Genomic DNA, 20,783 nt, shown 5'->3' with positions numbered 1-20,783 from the left:
GACAAAGCTGCTTTCTGCATGCACATTGTCTGCTCCATTTCAGGTGTTACTCACAGAAACATTATTTCAGAATAGCCAGAGAAGTCACTGATCATGACAATTACTGTGTCATAAGGGGTCATCAGGTAGTAAATCAGTCAATCCCTGCACCTGTACTGTACAGCAATGTTGGTTGGGAGTCCCCAGTATCTTCCTTCTTAGGTTCTCCTGGCTTATGGGTTGGTTTTGGGGTGGTTTGCTTTGTTTTGTTTTGTTTTTTTCCTTTTTAAGCTTTGATTTTCTATTGCACTTTTCATAACACAAGGAAACACTTTTCATTTCAATGGAAATAGAAACATATGGGTTGGCAGACATATTCCTTTGCTAATACAGTCATCAAAGAAGCACAGGTTTTAGAAGGAATTAAAGACAGTCAGAGGTAAAATATTCCATAATATTTATATTATTTTCTCTTAGAAAAGGAAGTCTACTACATTTTAAAGTCATGACATGTAAACATTAGACTGTAGGAAATCAACTGCAGTGTAAAAAAGGCATTACATAAGAGATTTATCTCATAGCAAAATGTCATTTGTGGTTGGGATATATTATGCAAAATAAGAAAACAGCTTGATATTGGAAAGTGTGCTTTTCTAGTCATCAGGAAGGAATGTTCAGCTAAGTGGAAGTTGTCCAGTATTACTATTGACTTTTACTACATATTCTAGTAAACATATTTGTTGGTCCTGCAGTTTCAATAAGCAGCAATACTTTCTTTTCTTTTTTTTTTCTTTTTCTTTTTCTTCTTTTTTCTTTTCTTTTCTTTTTTTTTTTTTTTTTTTTTTTTCTTCCCTCCTGAATAGTCTTATTTTCTGGTTTTGAGGAGGTTAAATCTTGTTTTATTTTTTTTAGAATAATCACTGGAGTTAGGGAAGAGCCTTCCAAAGTGCATTAAATAAGATTTAAACCTGCACTGAGGATATTTCCAAGTCTATGTAATTTCCAAATTTAGTTTTAGCAACTGGAACTTTTTTCTTTTGTGGGGATTTTTATCCAGTATGCAGTAAATGCAGCTCGTAGTCTTGGTGAAGAATGTGTTTTGACTAATTTTAGTTTTATGGGTGTCAGTTAAGAATACCATATGTCTTGATGTCAGAAACTGCTTCTTTGTACTTTGTGGCCTTGTGGTTAGCAGCTTGTCAAACTACGGGCTGGTTTTCTCTGTTTGAGTTATGTCTAATGTTTACTGGAGATTTTACACCTGGACCATGAAAGCTCCCTAACAAATGTGGATCTGATTTCAAATGCAACATCCTCAGGATTTCTGTTTGATTCTTAGGCTCCTGTGTAAGCACTAGAAGGGCACATGCCAAACCTGGCAATGAATTCAAAATGTGAACTATCTAGAACTAAACCTAAATCTTCATAGATGTAATAGGAAAGGATTTTTCTAGCATTTATTTTCTGCTCACTGATACGGTTTGCATCTTATTATGTGTATAAATTCATTTTTCCTTTCCTTTAAGTATGCAAAGTCTTGGCACCTAGTTGCTACTTTCTGGCAACCTTATACTAAACCCAAGAGCCACCCCGACCAGAATTGAAGGACAATTTATAGATTGTGATTTAAAGCTCAGACTTGGACTGAAATTGAAGGAAAATGCTTGATGTGTCTCTTTCATTTGTGTTCAAAGGGGCTTCCTTGGAAGTTTGTTCTGATAGAAGCCCTGCTTTGACTGGGAATATAAACAGTGGAAGTCCATGGAAACCAGCAGGTTCTAAGAGGAAGGAAAGAACTAAAATTACTGAACATCCACAACACTATGGGAAGTATTGCACAGGCACATCTGCTAGCTAGGAGAGCAAAACCAGTGCCTAGATAACATGCTGAGAGTTGGTGTAGCTTTGAGAGTAAATGGAATTGCTGCTGGTCCAGATCTGTCCTACCAGTGCAGATTGATCTATGCATTTTGGCTACCTGTTTACTACAGGATACCTTACCTGGTAAGTGGAAGTTCCAGGCCATTATATGGGATGCCAGTTATTGTCACAGCTGAAAAGGTAATCCTACAGCAAAGTCTCAGAACATAGCAACCCCATGTACCTTCAGACGCTGAATATATTTTGGTGTAGTGTTTCTGGAACTGTTATGTAGAACTCCAGTTATGAACCAAAATACCCCTATGGTATGCTCTGCATAAGTGGTGGGGGAAGGGGGAGATGATCAAAGGAGATGATGATCAAGGATCTTATTCCTTTGCCTTATCTAGTTCTTGTTGCTACATAAATAATGCAAATATAAGTGCAGTCACAGGGATCCCAGTCTTCCTTCCCTCAGCTATGAATATATTTTAAAAGATTGAGTCAATTATAACAAAGAGAAGAAATGACAAGTCTTTATTTGCTATAACGGAGCTCCTACAACAATTAACTCTAATAAACCTAAATGCTGCTTTGAAAGGTTTATTTTATGAATACCAAGCTTTGTACCATTCAAGAACCTGAATTAAAACCATCCGTTGAGCAGTAGCTCACTGGATAGGAATGGAAAGCTGGGAAGCTTGAAAAGAAAGAACCAAGTAATAGTCCCAGTGGCTTTAATTTGTTAAAGACCTTGTTAGGGCTGTAAAACTTGACCAGGTACTGTAGTCTCTTAGTTTAAGGCAGGAGGTCTGGTCACCAAGCTGCTGTTTCAATTTCCAGCCTTGAGGTTTATAGGCTATCATGTATTGAGGTATTCCTGAACCATGAGTTTATGGGATGTTTTCCGAGTTTGACATTGCCTTTCCTCTCTCTTTAGCCTTAGATAACTAGTAACAAACTCAAACAGTTCCATCAAATCTGTAGCAATATTTTGTGTATCTTATTGGAAAAGAGAAAAGGGTTTGCTCTCTTTTTCTACCACGTTATAATTCAAAAGAACAAAGCAGTCAGAAAGCGTAGCATTTTTTTCTTCTTCTAAGCACCATCTCCTTCTAATAATATGCTTAATATCTCTAGCATTCATCAAAGGATTATTTAAAAGAAACAGAGCCTGTAGGTGTGATACTAATTATATATGTGAAGATGGATGTTATGCTAGGGCTAAGTGTCTGGCTTATTGGCAGTGAATGTGAGAGTGTAAGGCAAAGCCAAGGCCACACCAGGAAGACTTCATTTTTGCATCTCTGCTTGCTCTTTGCCAACCACAGTCTCCTAAGTCCACAAAAAGACATTTGTCATCTTTTTAAGCTGACATTTACAGGATCTGAATTAGAGGTGGCTTAAGTAAGTGAAGAGACTAACATCAAGCCCTGAAGCACAACTCGCTGTGGAGACAAGTAGAATGCTGAGTCAAGTGTGAGCTTTCTAGTTCATAAAATCATATACATTTGCACAAGGGGGGATGCAGAGAAACAGGGTGACAAGGCTAACTGCCTTGCAATTTGCCCTGTTTTTGGATAGATTTTCCTATTAAATATCTTGCAAAGAGCAAGCACAATAGCTGCAACTGTTAATGGCCTGACTTAGTTCTACCCAGTGAAGCAGGTCTGTGCTTTGCCTCCTTTTGGTAGCATAGATAAGGAGATTTTCAGTGAGTATGCAAAACACAGCAAGTGATTGAGCCAGAATGAGTGAGCTTTGGTCTCAGTAATGGAAGAGATTGCAAGACGCTTGTCAGTCCTGAGCAACAAAAGGTTTTTGAGTTTTCCAGGAACACTTACAAGTTTCTTGATTTCAGTTCGCAGCCAGTTAGAGCAAATGGAAACATAAATCTCAGGAAATTGATGAAAAAAACCCCCAAAATTAGCAAGTAACTTCTCTGATCTGGCCTTCTAAAGACAATGAATTGTATTTTCCTAAATTCATCCATCCTGTGACTAACTGCAGAGAAGTTGTAGAAAGAGGTTGACCCAGTGTTTAGTAAATCTTTCACTCATGTTGGAACTAGATATCATAAACTACCACTCCGGTTCCCTTATCACCTGTGTGTAAAGAATTTGGCAGCTTGTGTTTTGAAGTATTATTAATAGTATTTTAAAATTACATTTACACTTGAACAAACTAAGAACTTCCACATGACAAATTGATATGAATGGTTTTAATAAACAGAAAATGAGAAGTAGGTTCATCTGTCCCTGGGGGCTTAGCTGGTTCCATTCATTCTTCATATTAAATGTGGTCTATGTGGAACTGTTATTTGCATTGATTGATAACTTGCCTTAGCCCTTAAGCTTGAGTAGGTTTCTCCTGTGCTGCCATTCCATAAGGCCGTATGATCCCAGGCTCAGAGAAGCATCTTCACATTAGTAGATGTGGACCAAATTTTCCTTGGCTACAGTAAGTTAATTCTCAAGAGAGCCTGGACAGCAACAGATGAGTCAGAACTGTTACAGCTTAGACTGTATTTTGTAAGTATAAAATGCTTCCAGCTAATTTATTTGGCAAGAGATTAGAAGCTAAATGAAGTAGACACTTTCTTCTTTCCCTGTTTTTTTCTTTTTCTTTTTTAAGACTGTAATAGTAGCTAAATAGTAATAAAACAAAACTAAAGTATAGAAGCAAGAGCAAGCCTTCTTTTTTTCTCTCACTTGTTACAGATAATCCCCACTACGTAAGAGCATGGGGCAGATCAGAGTAGATGCACATCTGTGTTATCACACTAGGTGAAGTATCCCACCCAACTGAATGAGTTGATGCTGATTACAAGGGGGAAGATTTACCATAATGATCTTAGATTGCCTAAATATTGTTTGGATTAATGCCCTGTGACTGATGATAAACGGTGTAACTAAGGAAACTAGATTATCTAAATCCTAAATATAACTTAGGATAAAAGTCACCAATTTCCCTACAGGACATCAAAGATAACTAGCCTAAACCAAGCATCACAGATAGAAATTCTTGCTTCTACATAACAGGAACCCATCTGTAGGTTGCAGTGGTACCTGAATGTTTTGCTCTTTTGGATTTGTCACTCACACTTGAGGTGTGGTTTTACTGTAGGCTCCAAGGCTACATTTGAGCATCACCTCTCCAGCTAAAAGTCCTGACCCACGTAAGCCAGGAGTTCTGATACTGATTTTTCTGAAAGATGATTTGGCATTTTTTGCCTGAAAGGCTGGCATCCCAGCTTCCTAGAAGGCTTCTGCCTCTTAAAGCTTACAGTACATAGCTAAACACTTGCCTGCCATTTTCTCCTTCATTATTCTTGGGCAAAGCATCATCAAATGTATGAAATCAGAAATTTAGGATTTTACAATCACAACATACTCTTTATATATGGGGACACTTAATGAAGCAAGAGATGAGAAAAAAAAATATCAGGCAGACTGAAAATAAGTAGCTTGAAATCATAATCCTGATGAGTGTATACCTTGCTATTTGAGTGGTAGTTTGCCAACCAGTGTAGTGGAATGACATAATGGAAAAGATGACAACACCAAGATTGTTGTGACAATGTCTGATTGTTGTTTGTGTGTAATTTAAGGAGTAACCTGATCTTCTGTGCTAGCACACATCAAAGAAACACAAAATCAGTATTGCCAAAGAGAGGGCAGTTTTATAATTTCCAGACTGTCATTCTTATAATACAGTTCTTGTACAAGCTATCATTAATTCTGAGTATAAAGTACATCTTCAGTGGAGCCCATTTGCCTTCCCTTCACAACTTTTCCTCCACTAGCTTTTCTTGATATCCCCCAGTTTCAGGCTCTTTATCAATGTATCCCCTATAGTTGAAAGATGCCACATGACACATGCACATCAAACCTAAGTAAAGAAACATAATTCAGGCAACATGGTAAGATAAACAAGATTGTACTTTCTTAGTTATGTCAGTGCAAGATAAGGCAGTGACCAACTATTTCCAAACCTTCATCCCGCACTTTTAAAATTATATTTACCAGTTTAAAGCTGCAAACCACTTTAATAAGCAGGATGTAATCAATCCCAGGCTAGAAATATCTTACAAGTACCTACAAGTAGTTCATCCATACCAAAAGACCCCGTAGGCATTGCAGTGCTCAATACCTGTGCACTTATTTATTTATAAAACACACAGGATTGTACAAGCTGTATGCATATACACTGCTGTATTTAGGTAAACAGTTGTTTGCTTTTTTACTATTGGTGTTATGAATAAATCTGTCCAGGAACAGCTTTCCATGGGGAAAGGCTATGCAATTCGCTTAGAGTTAAAGGAAAAAAAAAAAGTATCAAACTACAGAGGAGTGGCCTTGATTTTAAAAGGATGTGTTGTGTGAGTCTGAAGCAATGTGTACATACACAGACACTGAAAATATTTGTCCTGCAAATGCATACAAATAAAAGCACCCCTGTGCATATCCATACCCCCATGTTCATACAGACACGTATGGATTTATGTACCCACCCTCAGAGGCCACCATTTGAGATTGTGCTGCTTCCATAAGCAACGCTAGCTGAAAGTTAGGTGCTGTTTTGGTGCTAAAAATCTGTAAATATTGTGAGGGTTGCTTTGGAAGAGGATCCAGTTTCCTGATCCAGTTCCCAGCATGGCAAAGAGCTGTGTGAGCGAAACCGGGGGAATGTGCACCCGGGCTGGGAGCAGCAGCAGCAGAGGCTCCTCTGGAGGGAAGGTGGGTGCTGTTACTGGAGACAGCGTATCCTCAAACCACAGCCTTGGAGATACATACACAGGCTTTAAAGTACAGCCTTTCTTTTGCATATAATAAAGGAATTCTGACAGGGGATTGGCACACCCACTAGGAACAAAGCTGAAGCAGGCACTGTCAGCTGCCCCGGGGCATTACATAAGAATAAAAGATTGAAAGGTGTGCTGTCGGGATGATTCATATACCTGAGGCTTAGACCAGGTGCTCTGCAATTAACTGCATTAACCTGCAGCTGGAGTGAGTTCAGAGTGAAGGTTAGCTATTCTCAGTTCAGTTGCTTTAAAATCTGTACTGGGGATTATATTCAGTTATTTATATGGCTGGAGTTTTGCTGGCTTGCTGGATTTTTAATTTTTTTTTTTTTTTTTTTTTTTTTTTCTGGCTCAGAGAGGTTAAAAAAAAAAAAGTGCTGTCTGTATGTTGAGCTCTATATTTAATGCAGAGTACAGAGGAATTATTCTAAAGTTAAAGGAAGGAACCACAAAATGACATTTAAAGCTCGGATGGCATCTATTTTGGAATATCCACTGACGTGGGGTATGTGGAGAGAGATAGATGGCTTTCAAAAGCAGAATGCTTGCAGGGATAACCCTTTTGCAGTTTTGCAGAACATGGCAGGGCTTAAAAAATGTGCCTGCCTTAGCACATGGACAAGCTACATAATCTCTCTTGAAATCTGCACAGGATCTTTTTACCCACTGGGTTTAATTTCAGAATCCAGTGCAGTCATTAAAGAAAATAAAATTATGTTTGTTCTTTCATCTGGAGCACAGAGCAGTATCAATTTTTCATTCCTTCCTCCTTTGCATTCCCCTTTCCAGAAAAAAAAAAAAGAAAATAAAATGTTTAGATGGAGGAATTAGGCATTCACCCTATAGCTCCCCTACAATTTCTGATCCTCAACAGCTGCTTTGAATTGATTCTGTATACTTAGTTGCCTAATGTGTGCAACATGTAACACTGTTTCTGTGCTCTTCAACAGGAGACTGAGGAAAGCCTGGAATACTATTTTGTGTACTCTCTGTACTGAGCTTGCAATTGATCTAAGAAGCTCTAACTCTATCTTCCTATATATCTGAATTTTCTGATCACTCTCTTGTGCAGTAATAGTTTATCCCAACACTGCAGTGCCTGAGCACTACCTATTTACTAATGTCAAGAACAGTCTCCATGTAAAGACAGAAAACACAAAGTTAGACTCTGCTTGTGTACAGAGGCATTTTCCAGTTATACTATATTATTATACTTACACCACACTTGTCTGTGCACTTCCCTATGTAGATAAAAGTACTTCATACTAAGCAAGTCTTTGCTCTTAGCTTGCTTTAATAATTTCCAAATAATAATAAAACAGGAAAAAAAAAAAAATCTTAACATTTCAGAGTGATCTAAATGTAGCACTTCCTCACTGTATTTCATGCTGGTATAAACTCCCTGGATAGGGCAGTTTTGTGTATCCTATTCTGTACCATGCTGGTAGTCTGTGGATTTGAGCCAGACTGATTTTTTGGTCTAATGCTTCAACATTTATTTCAAATTCATGCTTTAACATGGGAATGCAGCTTTGTCAGGTTATGTATGGGGAGTACTGCAATACAGAATCATATGCAGAGCTATGAGGGAACTCTGCTGGATAAAAGGGCCTGAGAGATCTTTACCATTTACTTAATGAATGTTTAAGAATTCTGGTATCCTCTGCAGCAGGCAAAGGAGCTGGCCTGTGCCTTTCTGGCTCACACAGTGAGGTGTCAAAGACAAGGACAAAGGGGAGGGTATGTCAGAAAGCTACTGCATTTCAGCTGTTGTGAAGCTCTCAGGGACTTCAGCTGGGCCAGAAAGGCCCCTGGATTAGGTAGTAAATCACTTTCCAGCTCTCTTACAATATGCTTTTGTCCCTCCTCCAAGGATAGCTACTATTAATTTAACATTTAGGAGAGCAGATAAAACTGGGTCAAGGAGTGTTAAAGGTTACAATTAATACTGCTATTAAACCATGCAAATAAAATTACTTAAGACAACAGTGTAAGTTAGAGATGGTGAAAAGAAATGGGGGTTCATGTAGGGAGGCTGGGAATTTTAGCCTGCCTAAAAAACTAGAAAAACACCTTAAATGCATTAAATAGATTGCTAATACACATTGATCACTATGTTAGTTTTCCTTCTGCAACAGTTAAGAGACTACTGATAAAATTCTCAAATTGTTATCATCTTCTTGGGACAAAGATATAGGCATGAAGTAAAAAAGACCATAGAAATAACACCGAAATAATGAATGACTTTAGAAGAAATAGGATAGAGGGAACTGACTTGTTGAACTGCTGAACAGTTGATGAAAGACAATGTCATCTTCTTATAGAATAGGGGTATTGCAAAAAGCATAAGAGAGAGTGTTGCTGTCACTGATTTTTCAGTAAGGGAGATTTTTCAACTTTTGTAGGTCAATGCTTTTAAGCTGTCTTTTTTTTTTTTTTTTTTTTTTTTTCCCCCTCTCATTATTATTATACAAAGTCCAAGAAGACTAGAGGAGTGAAAATATGCTGATTTTTCAGATGTTTTTGTTTGTTTCTACATAAGTGCATCGTCTTCATGATTCCTTACCAAATGATTACACAATACTATTTATAAACTTCTCCCTACACAAGTTTGGCCTTTTCAAAGGTTTAAACAATACTTCATCATAGAAAATGTAAAAGTATCAAAAATTAAGAACTAACATACTGAAAAAAGATTATGTAGGTAACATAGGATATCAGTGGTGGACACAGATGAAGCTTTGGGGCATGTGTGAAGCTCTTAGATCCTAGGGGTTGAGGATGAAAACAACACCCCATGTCAAAGCACCAGGGATTTCCAGCTCCCATTTGCTTTCCCTGGCAGCTCTCTGATAAACCTCATTCCCTTTCTAATTGTATATTCTAAATCTTTGCTTGCAGCCTGTTCCCAATCTGTCCTGGATATTACAGGGTGGGTACAGAAGCTGGGATGTGACTACTTCAGCAGTTATAGGCAGCTGGAAATATTTACCTCCTTTTTACATCAATGCCCACAGGACACTTCTGCCACCACCAAAACAAGAAGTGAACAAGTAGGAAAGGAAATCAGACTAAACTTTCATCAATTTCAATCCTCAGCCCAGTGCTATAGCCACATTACCCTGTGATTTAGAGATGTGAGGCCTGAAAAGCATATCTATCCTGTAGCCTTCACAAGGAGAGCTCATTTCAAAACTTTTTTCATTAAGTTTTCACACGAGCAAAGAAGAGTTAACTCTCAGATATATAAACGATATTTAGTACTAGGGGAATAGATGTTGCTGCCTTCTACTACAGCAGTAATAAATCTTTTTATTACCATTATGTTACTCCAGAAAGTCCCTGCCTGCACCAGAGGTGCCAGAATGCTTAAGGCATTACACAGGTAATTAAAAGATAAAATATTAGTGACAAAACTGAATTTAATGATATACAGGAGATCAGATGCATGGTCAGCTTGAAGACCACAGTATTACAGAAGTTTGATAATGGAGAAAGATTTCTACAAGGTTATTGCCTAGGTCTAAAGGCTCTTGGTGTACTGAGGAAAGCCAGACAGAGCATCTTTCATCTGCTGTAAACTCAGGTAAAATAGGATAACATCCCTATGCCAAAAATACTGCCATGTACTTCAGATTGCTTTCATCGACTCCATCATCTTTCCATGATATTGATGCAAATTTAGAGAGGCACTGAAACTACAAGTGGGAGCTGAAAGCACTGAAAGCATCTTTCAAAAGAACCTAAGTAAAATTATTTTACCCATTCTCTGGAAGATAGATGCTGCAAATTTTTGTACTGGAACTTCACTAGTGATTCTTTACAAACAGCATGAGGAGTAAAGATTCTCCTCTAGCAGGGCAGTTAAATATTATGTCAGAGAAGACCAAGATTATCAATTTGCTCCTTTTCCATCATCCAGTTTTAGTACAAATAGTGCACAGATTTGGGAATTCTTTGGAACTGGCTCATGTACCTGATGTTCTGAGATGTTGCACTGGGCATCAAGACCCTTGAGACAGCTCGACTGAGATCTTACTATTCCTATCTGTCATTAGCTGACTCCACTGGTATTTGTGAAGGGATACATACTCACACCTGAGAGAGTTTTAGAAAAACTGGATTTATCTTCAAAAGAGGGGAGAAGTTGTGGATGGGAAATAAAGGAAGAAGTAACTTGGAGGAAACTAATTAATCTTCCCTATCATGCACATTTTTCACAACATTTATGCCTTTAAGAGTCTAGATTTGGCTGTAAGATATGCAAAGGGTGCATTAAAAAAAAAAAAGTTTATCAAATGGTGTGTATAAGAAAAAAATTCTGTGTGTATTTTCTTGTTTTAGGTCTGTCCTTGTTTTCAGTCACTATAGAAATTTAGAGCCTGTGCCTTAAATAATAATAATATCTTTGTAATATTAGAGTATTAGTGAGAAAGATATTTTCCTATCGATATGGAATTTTTACAATTGTTTGGATTATTTCTGAGTGGCAATATTTTCTATTCTGCTTTAGCTTAAGTTTTGTTTGTTGTTTTTTGTTCCTAAGAGGAGAAAAATACTGTAGCTTTAAATTAGGAGTAGCTGAATAATGAATCTTGGGCAGTGAAAAGGCTAATGTGCTGTGGAAGAGAAGGAGTTTAATCTAATTTAGTTGGAGGGTGTCTGTCTGTGGTGTTGTTTTCTGGACTGTGGGAATAGAAGAGGGAAGCTGCCCCAGTGAATGGTTCCTCCTGAGCCAGAATCAGTGGGGAGTCCCTTAGATGCCACTGATCCGAAGCCAGGCCATGAAAAGGGGATTAAAGAAATGTTCTGATTTGCAATTCACACTAATGCACCCCGTCGAACCCTTGGTAATATTTCAAACCACATTTCAAGGGAAGTGCCCTTAAAATAGCCAGCTAAATTGTATTAGAGCAATACTATACAACCCACTCATCCATTTATGATTTGTTTTTGTTTTTAATTCTTTTAACTGTTGGTGGTGGTGGCTTTCTAAGGTAATTAAAACTTTTGTGAATATTTGCACTTGCATGGGAATATTTCTCAGTAGGCCTGTCCTATTAGGCAGACATGTTTATTTAAATATTGGGAGGAAACTGCTACAAAGATTCTGCATCTAGGAAAAAACGAGCCCATTTGGTTTAAAAAGTAAACATTTTTTTTTGCACAGCATTTAATTTTATGAATGCCTACTGGAAATTCAGTAAAAAAGGCAGGCTTATAAATTTGCTAAATCAGTTATCAGCTTGATTTGTTTGTGTGTGATCTTCTTCTTTTACAGTTGCTACCTTCTGTGTGGCTAACATTTTAAAGAATTATGTTAGAGTTCATTACCAGAATGAAACATCTCAGCCATAAGAAATTAGTGTCTGAATGAATTAATGCAAATAGAGATCAGAATACTATTACTGACTGGGACTCACATTAAACTGATCTATAATTTTTGTGTATTAAACAACTGGCTCCAAGTATTAAACCTGAAAAAAGTTATAGCTGTGGACTTCTTAAACATAAGACCATCGATATCAGTTCATGTTCTGTTGTAATATACCATTGTCAATCATAAGTAATTTAGACTATTTTACTTAAAATCTTTAATGTATTAATTAACTCTTCAATTCCCCAGGCCTATAATTTAATTTATCTTTACTGCTGAAGTGTCAGCACATTTTATCTCAAATGGATTATCCGAGTTTTCTTTAATCTCATTTCAGAAAACCTTGTCTACCACTGTAGTTTCCATTGACTCTAACACATAGAATAGATGCAACTCTGAATTTCACCATTACCCATATCAAAGTATTTTATTACACTAGCACTGCAATAGATTACACAGCATTAAACTTTGCCATTGCAGGGATAAGGGGTGGTTGGTGTCTTTTTTTCTTATCTTGTTTGTGGTTTGCTTTACCTACAAAATATTTAGTTATGGATTAAGTTATGACATGCCTTATTAAATGTTCAAGGCTTTTAATCTTTTGCTTATGGGACAGAAGAAAAAATGGACTTTAAGATACAGATTATTTCTCTGTACATTTTTGGGAGGTGGGGAGATAGAGAGCTAGAGGGAGAAATGCATCTTTCCTGTGAGTTGGCACATTATTTGAAATCATGTTTAATTATAAAGTTTCATTAAAAATCTTTTGCTTAAAATTTTAGAAGCCTAATAAGATTTCCATTAATTTAAACATATCACTATTCCCACAACGGCCCAAATGCTTTCTTTTTCCTCTTTCATCCATGGTTAAATATGTAAATAAAATGTCTAAAGTCATTCTTCAAAGAAGACAAAAGAAAAAAGAGCTGAGGGAAAAGACAGCCATAAAATTCCTCCCAATTCTCCATAACATTTGCCAGAGGGGGGCCAACTCCTAGCCAGGGCCTAGCAGCAGGGGTGCCTGGCTGCTCCATAGAATCACACATCTCAAATCCCACACACAGGAGAAAAAAAAATAAAATAAAATATCTTTTCAGCTGGAGCCATCAAAAGGCTCTTTTCATTTATTAGTTACAGAGGTATCTTCCAGTTGCTGATTTCTCAGCGCTCTCATTTTTCTATAATAATGTTCTATTTGTTGGTTTCACTGACACAAGCTCGTTGAATGGGACATACCCCTAGATAGCTCTTTAAAAATATAGAAAGTAGAATAAATGATCTAAAGTGGAATGCATTGGCTAAAATAATGGCTAGAAAAACAAGGCTGATTTAAACTGGCATATAAATGATCAATTAAGAGAGACACAACTGCAAAGGTGGGGGTCCCCCTTTTTTTCTCACTTGCATTTATATTTCTTTTTGCCTCTTAGGAGAAAAAGGTTGCTATAAGTGCTATAGAAGAAAACAGGCCATATTTTATTTAATGTCTTTTTTTCTAGATTAAGGGGGAAGGTGATAGAGTATGCTTTTCAAAAATACTTGCTGAAAATCACAAAAAGCTCCCAAACAATTGAGTTGAACAAAACAATATTGAATATGTTCATCTTGCACATTATTTAAATTCTACTTTTTATTATTATTTAGATTTTACTTTTTTAAAGTAGAATTTATTTGTCCCTTATAAAAGCTTTCTCCACACTCCCCTACTACCCCCAGCTGAGCTCTCTAGAAGAAGAATCAGGATGCATAGAAATACTAAGAAAACAGGCTTAGATTAATGAAGAATGGAAATACCCCAACACAAGCTGTCTCTCTCACACACATACACACAGACACACTAAAATAAATAAAGGTTTGGGTTTTTTTTTTCTTTTTGCACATAACACTGCTTGCTTTTGTAGCATTCCCTAAGGAATCTAAAAGTGCTCAAGGAAAGGTCAGCCCCTAAGACCAATACTTTATAAGTATAATCTCCTTGATCCACTGAAAAGCCACAAAAAGGACTACTGTTTTAAAACATTTTTATGATGGTTTTTACTTTTAGGCAGAAACTAGTCACATCTTCAGGGTTTTCAAAGACAAACATTAGCCCTGGTTTGTTGTCCTTGCTTGGATCCTTTTCACCCTTATCACAATTGAGGAAGCCAACAGTTTCCTTTCTAGAGCCTGGTGGGGTATTAACTCTGACCCTGCGGGATTTGGTAGTTTCCAGGAAAATCCGTGTTCATTTCGATAAGGAACAGGCACTAATGGAGAGGAGCCCAGTTTGTGTGGGCGAGCATGAATGAAGGGAAAGAGAGATTTTCCTTCTCCATTAATATGTTTGCTAAAACTAAGCTCAAAGAAGGAAAAAAAAAATTGTAGAGCTAATCTTTTGACTTCTGATCACAGTGCTCTTTTTCAGTCTGTAAAATTGTGAATTCTACATTGGCTTGGGATTTAACTTTCTTCTTCTAGTTCTGGTAGGCCAATAAGCAAAATAAACCTCAAAACTTAACGTAAAAAAGTTAACACTTTAGAAAGATCTTCAAAACCTAAAAGTATCTTTTCTATAGTGGATGAAGTAACTTTCCCAAAGCTATGTCTCTGTGTGTCTGGTCCTCTTACGGTTTCCTATTTGAGGAAAAAAAAAGAAAAAAAAAAAAAAAAGAGCAAGCAAGTGCTACTTTTCGAGTGATGCCATACCGTGATTAAAAACATAAACAGGTACTTTTCCAACAATCCTGCTTGTCCTGTTCATTTAGCAATTAGAGACAAAGCATGATATTTGAAAACAGCTGATATTCCAGGCTGAAAGCAACCATATTTTATGACCCTGGCATCGAAGAGTTTATAGCACTCGCCATAAAATGCATCCTCCTCCCTGCTAAAGCATCGCCCCCCCTCCAATAAGCGCAGTCAAAGAGGCACCACCTTCAGCTCTCTTATTAGGAGACACGAAGTCTGAAGCACTCGCTCTCCCTGGCTTCCTACCTGAGCGAGGGAGGTGAGGCTGACGCCTTCTAGAGAAAAGATCCTGTTAAACTTTCAAGGGAGGGCAACGGGAGGGAAAGGGGAAAGGAAGGAAAGACAGAAGGAGAGAGGAACAAATGGGGCTTTTTCTAATCTGTGCTGATCAAGGAAAACCTGTAGGGGTCCTTAAGGAGGTTTCAAGGCGTTCCGAGTGATTGGAAAGTAATCACTGTGTCAGCTTCACCTTTCTCATGCAAAGTGGATGTCGTATGCAAGGCGGATCCTGCACAGGTTGTCGTGTTTTTGTTGGGTTGGGGTTTTTTGGATTTTTTTTTTGTAGGGAGTTTTTTGTTATTTTTTTTCTTTTTCTTTTTTTCTTTTTCTTTTTTTTTTTTTGGTCGTCTTTTACTCCTTGGACTCAACCGCCCCCTGAAAGCCCCAGCTGCTCCAGCCCCAGGAGCTGCTGCTATTGCGAGGGGAGCGGAGCGGAGCAGGCACACAGACAACGCTCGCACGCCAGCCCTGTGCTCTGCAAAGCGCAGAAGAGCCGACCTATTGCAAACCCAGACCAGAGGGCGGCGAGAAGCGGCGGGGGGGGATTTTTTAGGCCCCTCTCTTCAATGCCTTAGATATTTCCTCCTCCTCCTTTATTCTGCTCTCGGATAAACCAATCCCCACCTCTCGGCGAGCAAGTACGGAGCTGTGACCCGGTCTAGGAAGAGGAAAATCCCTGGAGAAACCCGCTGCACCAAAAAGCCGCCCGGGACATGTGCAAGTTGGAGCAGTGATCGCTCGGATCTGCCCAGACCCAAACTATTCCGGCATCGCTCTGCCTGTGCTCCGAGGAAGCAGCAGCGGGGAGGAGGAAGGGTGGTGGAAAGACGGATCGCAAAAGTGGAAGCCCAAGGAAAAGAAAGTTGCCGGGCTCCCCGCCGTAAGTTTTACGCAACTGTGGATCGGGGGTACTTTCTCTTTTCCAGTCTGCTTGCGAAGCCGCCCGCCCGCTTCCCTGCGCGGCCGCGGGACCGATGCTGAGGGGCGAGGGGCCCTGAGGGGTGCGGGCGCTGCCCGCCGCCGCGGCCCGGGCTATGCTGACCTCCGTCTCGCCGTTCCCCGCTGCCCGGCTCCCTCGCGAAGGTCGGGGGCGATGCTGTCCCGGGCAGGAGCTGTGGGGCCGCTGAAGTGAATCCCTCCCGCTCCTCGCCCCCCCGCCCCGCACGGCCCCGGCGCCAGGCGCCTGCGGGAGGCAGCCGCGCTCCGGCCGCACGCCTGGCTGCCCGCGCCGCTGCCGCCACAATGGGGCCAGCGAGGAGGAACTTCGTCCGGGCTCTCCTGGTGCTCTGCTGGCTGACCTGCGCCTGTACGGGGATAAGCTCCATAGACATTGACCGCCCCGGTGACGGGAGGTGCCAGCCGATAGAAATCCCCATGTGCAAGGATATAGGGTACAATATGACGAGGATGCCTAACCTGATGGGACACGAAAACCAAAGGGAAGCTGCCATTCAGCTGCACGAGTTTGCCCCCTTGGTGGAGTACGGTTGCCACAGCCATCTGAAATTTTTCCTCTGCTCCCTCTATGCCCCGATGTGCACAGAGCAGGTTTCCGCACCGATCCCAGCCTGCAGGGTCATGTGCGAGCAAGCGAGGCTGAAGTGTTCTCCTATTATGGAGCAGTTCAATTTTAAATGGCCAGACTCCTTAGACTGCAGCAAACTGCCCAACAAGAATGACCCCAATTATCTGTGCATGGAAGCCCCCAACAACGGATCGGATGAGCCACCCAGAGGATCCAGCATGTTGCCACCCATGTTCCGTCCACAGCGGCCCAGCAGTGGCCACGATCTGCAGCAGCATAAGGACAGCCTCAGCAGAACCTCCTGTGAAAACCCTGGCAAGTTCCACCATGTGGAAAAGAGCGCTTCCTGTGCGCCACTCTGCACTCCAGGGGTTGATGTTTACTGGAGCAAGGATGACAAACAATTTGCTGTCATTTGGATTGCCATCTGGTCAATTCTGTGCTTCTTCTCCAGTGCTTTTACTGTACTCACTTTTCTGATAGATCCTCAGCGTTTCAAGTACCCTGAGAGGCCCATTATCTTCCTTTCAATGTGCTACTGTGTCTATTCAGTGGGGTACATTATTCGCCTCTTTTCAGGTGCTGAAAGTATTGCCTGTGATAGGGACAGCGGCCAACTCTATGTCATCCAGGAAGGACTGGAGAGCACTGGCTGCACCATTGTCTTCCTGGTTCTGTATTACTTTGGTATGGCAAGTTCCTTATGGTGGGTAATCTTGACTTTAACTTGGTTTCTAGCAGCTGGGAAAAAGTGGGGGCATGAAGCAATTGAAGCAAACAGTAGCTACTTTCATTTGGCAGCGTGGGCCATTCCAGCTGTGAAGACCATAATGATCCTAGTTATGAGAAGGGTGGCTGGAGATGAGCTGACAGGGTTGTGCTATGTTGGAAGCATGGATGTGAATGCCTTGACGGGGTTTGTGCTCATTCCTTTGGCCTGTTATCTAATCATTGGCACTTCTTTTATTCTTTCTGGGTTTGTGGCCCTTTTTCATATCAGGAGGGTGATGAAAACAGGTGGAGAAAATACTGACAAGTTGGAGAAACTTATGGTCAGGATTGGTGTCTTCTCAGTCTTGTATACAGTGCCTGCAACTTGTGTGATAGCTTGCTATTTTTATGAAAGACTTAATATGGATTATTGGAAAATAGTGGCAACTCAACAGAAATGCAAGATGAACAACCAGACTAAAAATTTAGACTGCATGATGAATAATTCTATTCCAGCAGTAGAAATTTTTATGGTAAAAATTTTTATGTTATTAGTTGTGGGCATTACTAGTGGTATGTGGATTTGGACTTCCAAGACTCTCCAGTCCTGGCAAAATGTTTGTAGTCGAAGATTAAAGAAGAGAAGTAGGAGAAAACCTGCAAGTGTTATTACAAGTAGTGGAATCTACAAAAAACCTCAACATCCACAGAAAACTCACCTTGCAAAATATGAATCAACATTACAACCACCCACTTGTGTGTGACCAGGCTTTAGAAAAGACTGTATCTCACCTTACAGACTTACAAATGTCCATCATAGCAGTCAGATTTTTTCTAAAAATGGTGCTTTTTTTTTTTTTGTCAGAGAGCAGTTTAATATCTCAAGGCAAAAAATGTACCTGCTGAATTCAGGACCTGATGAAAAACTGAAGGTACTTACAGAAAGGTTTCCAGTGAAAGGAATATTGTGAATTAGAACAGTCTCTTCTGTTACTAATTTGTAGTTAAGTACTTTATCCAGCCCTCAGTTTTATTTAAAAAAAAACCAAAACCCCAACACCCTATTTAATTTTTTCATGTAGCTGAGCTGGATTTCCTACAGGTTTCTGAGTAACAAGGTATAGTCAAGTTTTATGGAGCAATTATTTTATTTTAAAAGTGCCCAAGTGAGCGTTTTCTCTTTAGGGAATCTAAGGTCCCAAAGAGGCCTGTCCTCAGTAGGTGTGCTATCTGTGAATGCAACTTCCATGCTAACTTTAAAAAAGAAAAGAGATAAATCCTTTACAACTGATCTCAGCCTAGTGGGTTTGGAGTGCCTAAAAATAGGTTCAATCTATAATGCTCACCAATATTCTTTCACTAAAAGAGAAACTTCCTGCACCAGACGCAAACTTTGTGAATAAGAATAATGTGCAATACATTTTTTTTTCTTACCATGACATGAAAAGAGAAACAAGTATTTTGCTGTACATAAAGACAACAAAAGAAATCTCTTCACAAAAGAACTAAGAGGTCTAGTCCTCAGAAACCCTTTAGTGTTACATTTTGTGGCTTTTTAATGGAAATCAAGCCAATGTTATACACGTTTGGACTGATTTGTGCAAAAAAAAGGGGGGGGATCAATTCAAAGAGACCCAAAGGGCTTATTGACTCTTTCTATTGTTAAACAAATTCTCAGTATGAATAGATCAAGAAGCACTAGATTCTGCAAAGGGAAGCTTTGTATAGAGTGATGCTCTTTACTGTGCTGGGGGCGCACAGTTCTGTGCTGTATATATTTGTAATATACAATTATTTTTCATGCTCCAATATTTTATTAAAAATAAAATATGTTCTTTAGTTTGATAATTTTGTGTGTTCTAAACTTTCTCTGATGTGCTTTGTGGTTAATAAACTTGTTTTCTCAATTATCTGATAAAAGCACACTTGCAATATAATAGCTGTAGATAGAACAATAATTTACTCAAAAGAAATTGCAAGCTGGAATTAAATAAATGGATTTTGAAGTTGCATCTTTCTGCTGACCTCTGCAACTGAGAAAACTGAATGTGAAGAAGCTTTAGTGATGTAAAAAAATCTGCAGTGATGTCAAGTAATACCATGTTTACAAAGCAAGGAGATTACAACAATGATCCTTGGTTAACACCCCTTCAAAATTTGCATAGGGTCTGTTCAGCATGTTAAATATAGCTGGCTCACTTCAGCACACTTTGAATACAATTCAGTCTCTACTCTTCTGGGGTTCTTTTTCCCTTCTAGCATTTCTGAAAGTATCACTACTACTTGGAAAAAAACTTCAGGGAGATCAGGGGAAAGAAGAGGGGAAATATAAATACAGAATTTGAGTAGTACTTTAGGAAAGCTATCTGATAAAGTGAAAATTGTAAATATATTTTCAGAAAGTTTTCCAGCACAGCAGGATTTTGTATGAACCTGAAATTTTCCATGCAGTTAACTGCCAGGCTGTGTGCTCACCTGGTGGGATAGTAATGTAACCTCACTTTCTCCAACAGGCTTTATCAGGTCTTAATGGTCTTCCCTCTGACAGTCACCTTTCACCTTACCCGTGCAGTGCTACAGATTAATTTTTGTTTTCTTGTAGTGTTTTTGAATGTTTCTAGCAATGACAAGGAACTTGAATGACAAAGATTACATTTCAGGCATTGTTAATCACCCTTTTATCTTAAATCTCACATACAAAGCAGCTTTCAATATAAAATTCATATTTTTGAGGAAGAGGTAATATATTTTTTCACTTTCACCCTTACATGCCACTGTTTGATATGCAGCTTTTAGATGCCCTGGAAGTTTATCCTGCCAGAGCACACCCTGCTGGAGCCAAAGTAGGACACAGCACTGAAGAAATGCACTCCTGACACTTGGCATCTCTGTATGCTGTAGTTAAGATCAGCATAATCAGTAGTTAAAAACTGGATTCTAAGAAATACAAAATTTTAAAACAGCCTGTGCATTGCAAAGGGTACAGGAACTCTTCAAATATGTGTTCTGTTTTCACACTTATCACTTGCATGACGTGTGATTCGTGCAAATCTCCTCTCTGATGTAAAGGTTGGTGCTTGTTTTGCCATTGAGAGTTTTGTTTAGAGGATGGTGTCAGACTTCACTCTACAATATATTAGCCACTGAAATTAACTTCTCACTATTTTTGTAGACATTTATTTTCAGTGTTGATTATGTATTTTTACAATCTGCTGCTAGAAATCCAAGAGAAAAAAAATGAAGATTGATGTGCAGCAGTTGCTGAACTCCTGCTGCAGGTCTGAGTTTAATCAGTTGTCACCTTAGGCCCTTCATTGTCACTATAGCAGAACTGCAAGTTTCTCTATGAAAATGCCCAATGTGAAGGCTTGGCTAGATGCATAATGTTACAAATAGATTTGTGCTAAATTGTAAACTAAGTATTTAGGTTTAATTTCAGCTTTGATTTGGGACTTTTTAGAATTTTATTTTCTTTACTGGTAAGCAAACTAGATACTGCGAGTATGTAACAATGCTAA

At 39.1% G+C, this 20,783-nt stretch overlaps 1 protein-coding gene across 1 annotated transcript; it reads left to right on the top strand.

Annotated features, from left to right (window-relative positions):
- The first annotated feature begins 15,405 nt into the window (after window positions 1–15,405).
- Window positions 15,406–19,094, top strand: FZD10 (frizzled class receptor 10). The gene has a single exon (XM_008502769.2). The coding sequence runs from the start codon at window positions 16,272–16,274 to the stop codon at window positions 18,027–18,029; it is 1,758 nt and encodes a 585-aa protein (XP_008500991.1). The 5' UTR covers window positions 15,406–16,271; the 3' UTR covers window positions 18,030–19,094.
- The last annotated feature ends 1,689 nt before the right edge of the window (window positions 19,095–20,783 follow it).

This window comes from Calypte anna, chromosome 15, assembly GCF_003957555.1.
Source record: "Calypte anna isolate BGI_N300 chromosome 15, bCalAnn1_v1.p, whole genome shotgun sequence".
Taxonomy (NCBI): domain Eukaryota; kingdom Metazoa; phylum Chordata; class Aves; order Apodiformes; family Trochilidae; genus Calypte; species Calypte anna.
This window is presented reverse-complemented; position numbering and strand designations above follow the sequence as displayed.

Coding starts and splice junctions, on each gene's coding strand:
- FZD10 (XM_008502769.2), top strand. CDS start 16,272: ATGGGGCCAGCGAGGAGGAACTTCGTCCGGGCTCTCCTGGTGCTCTGC.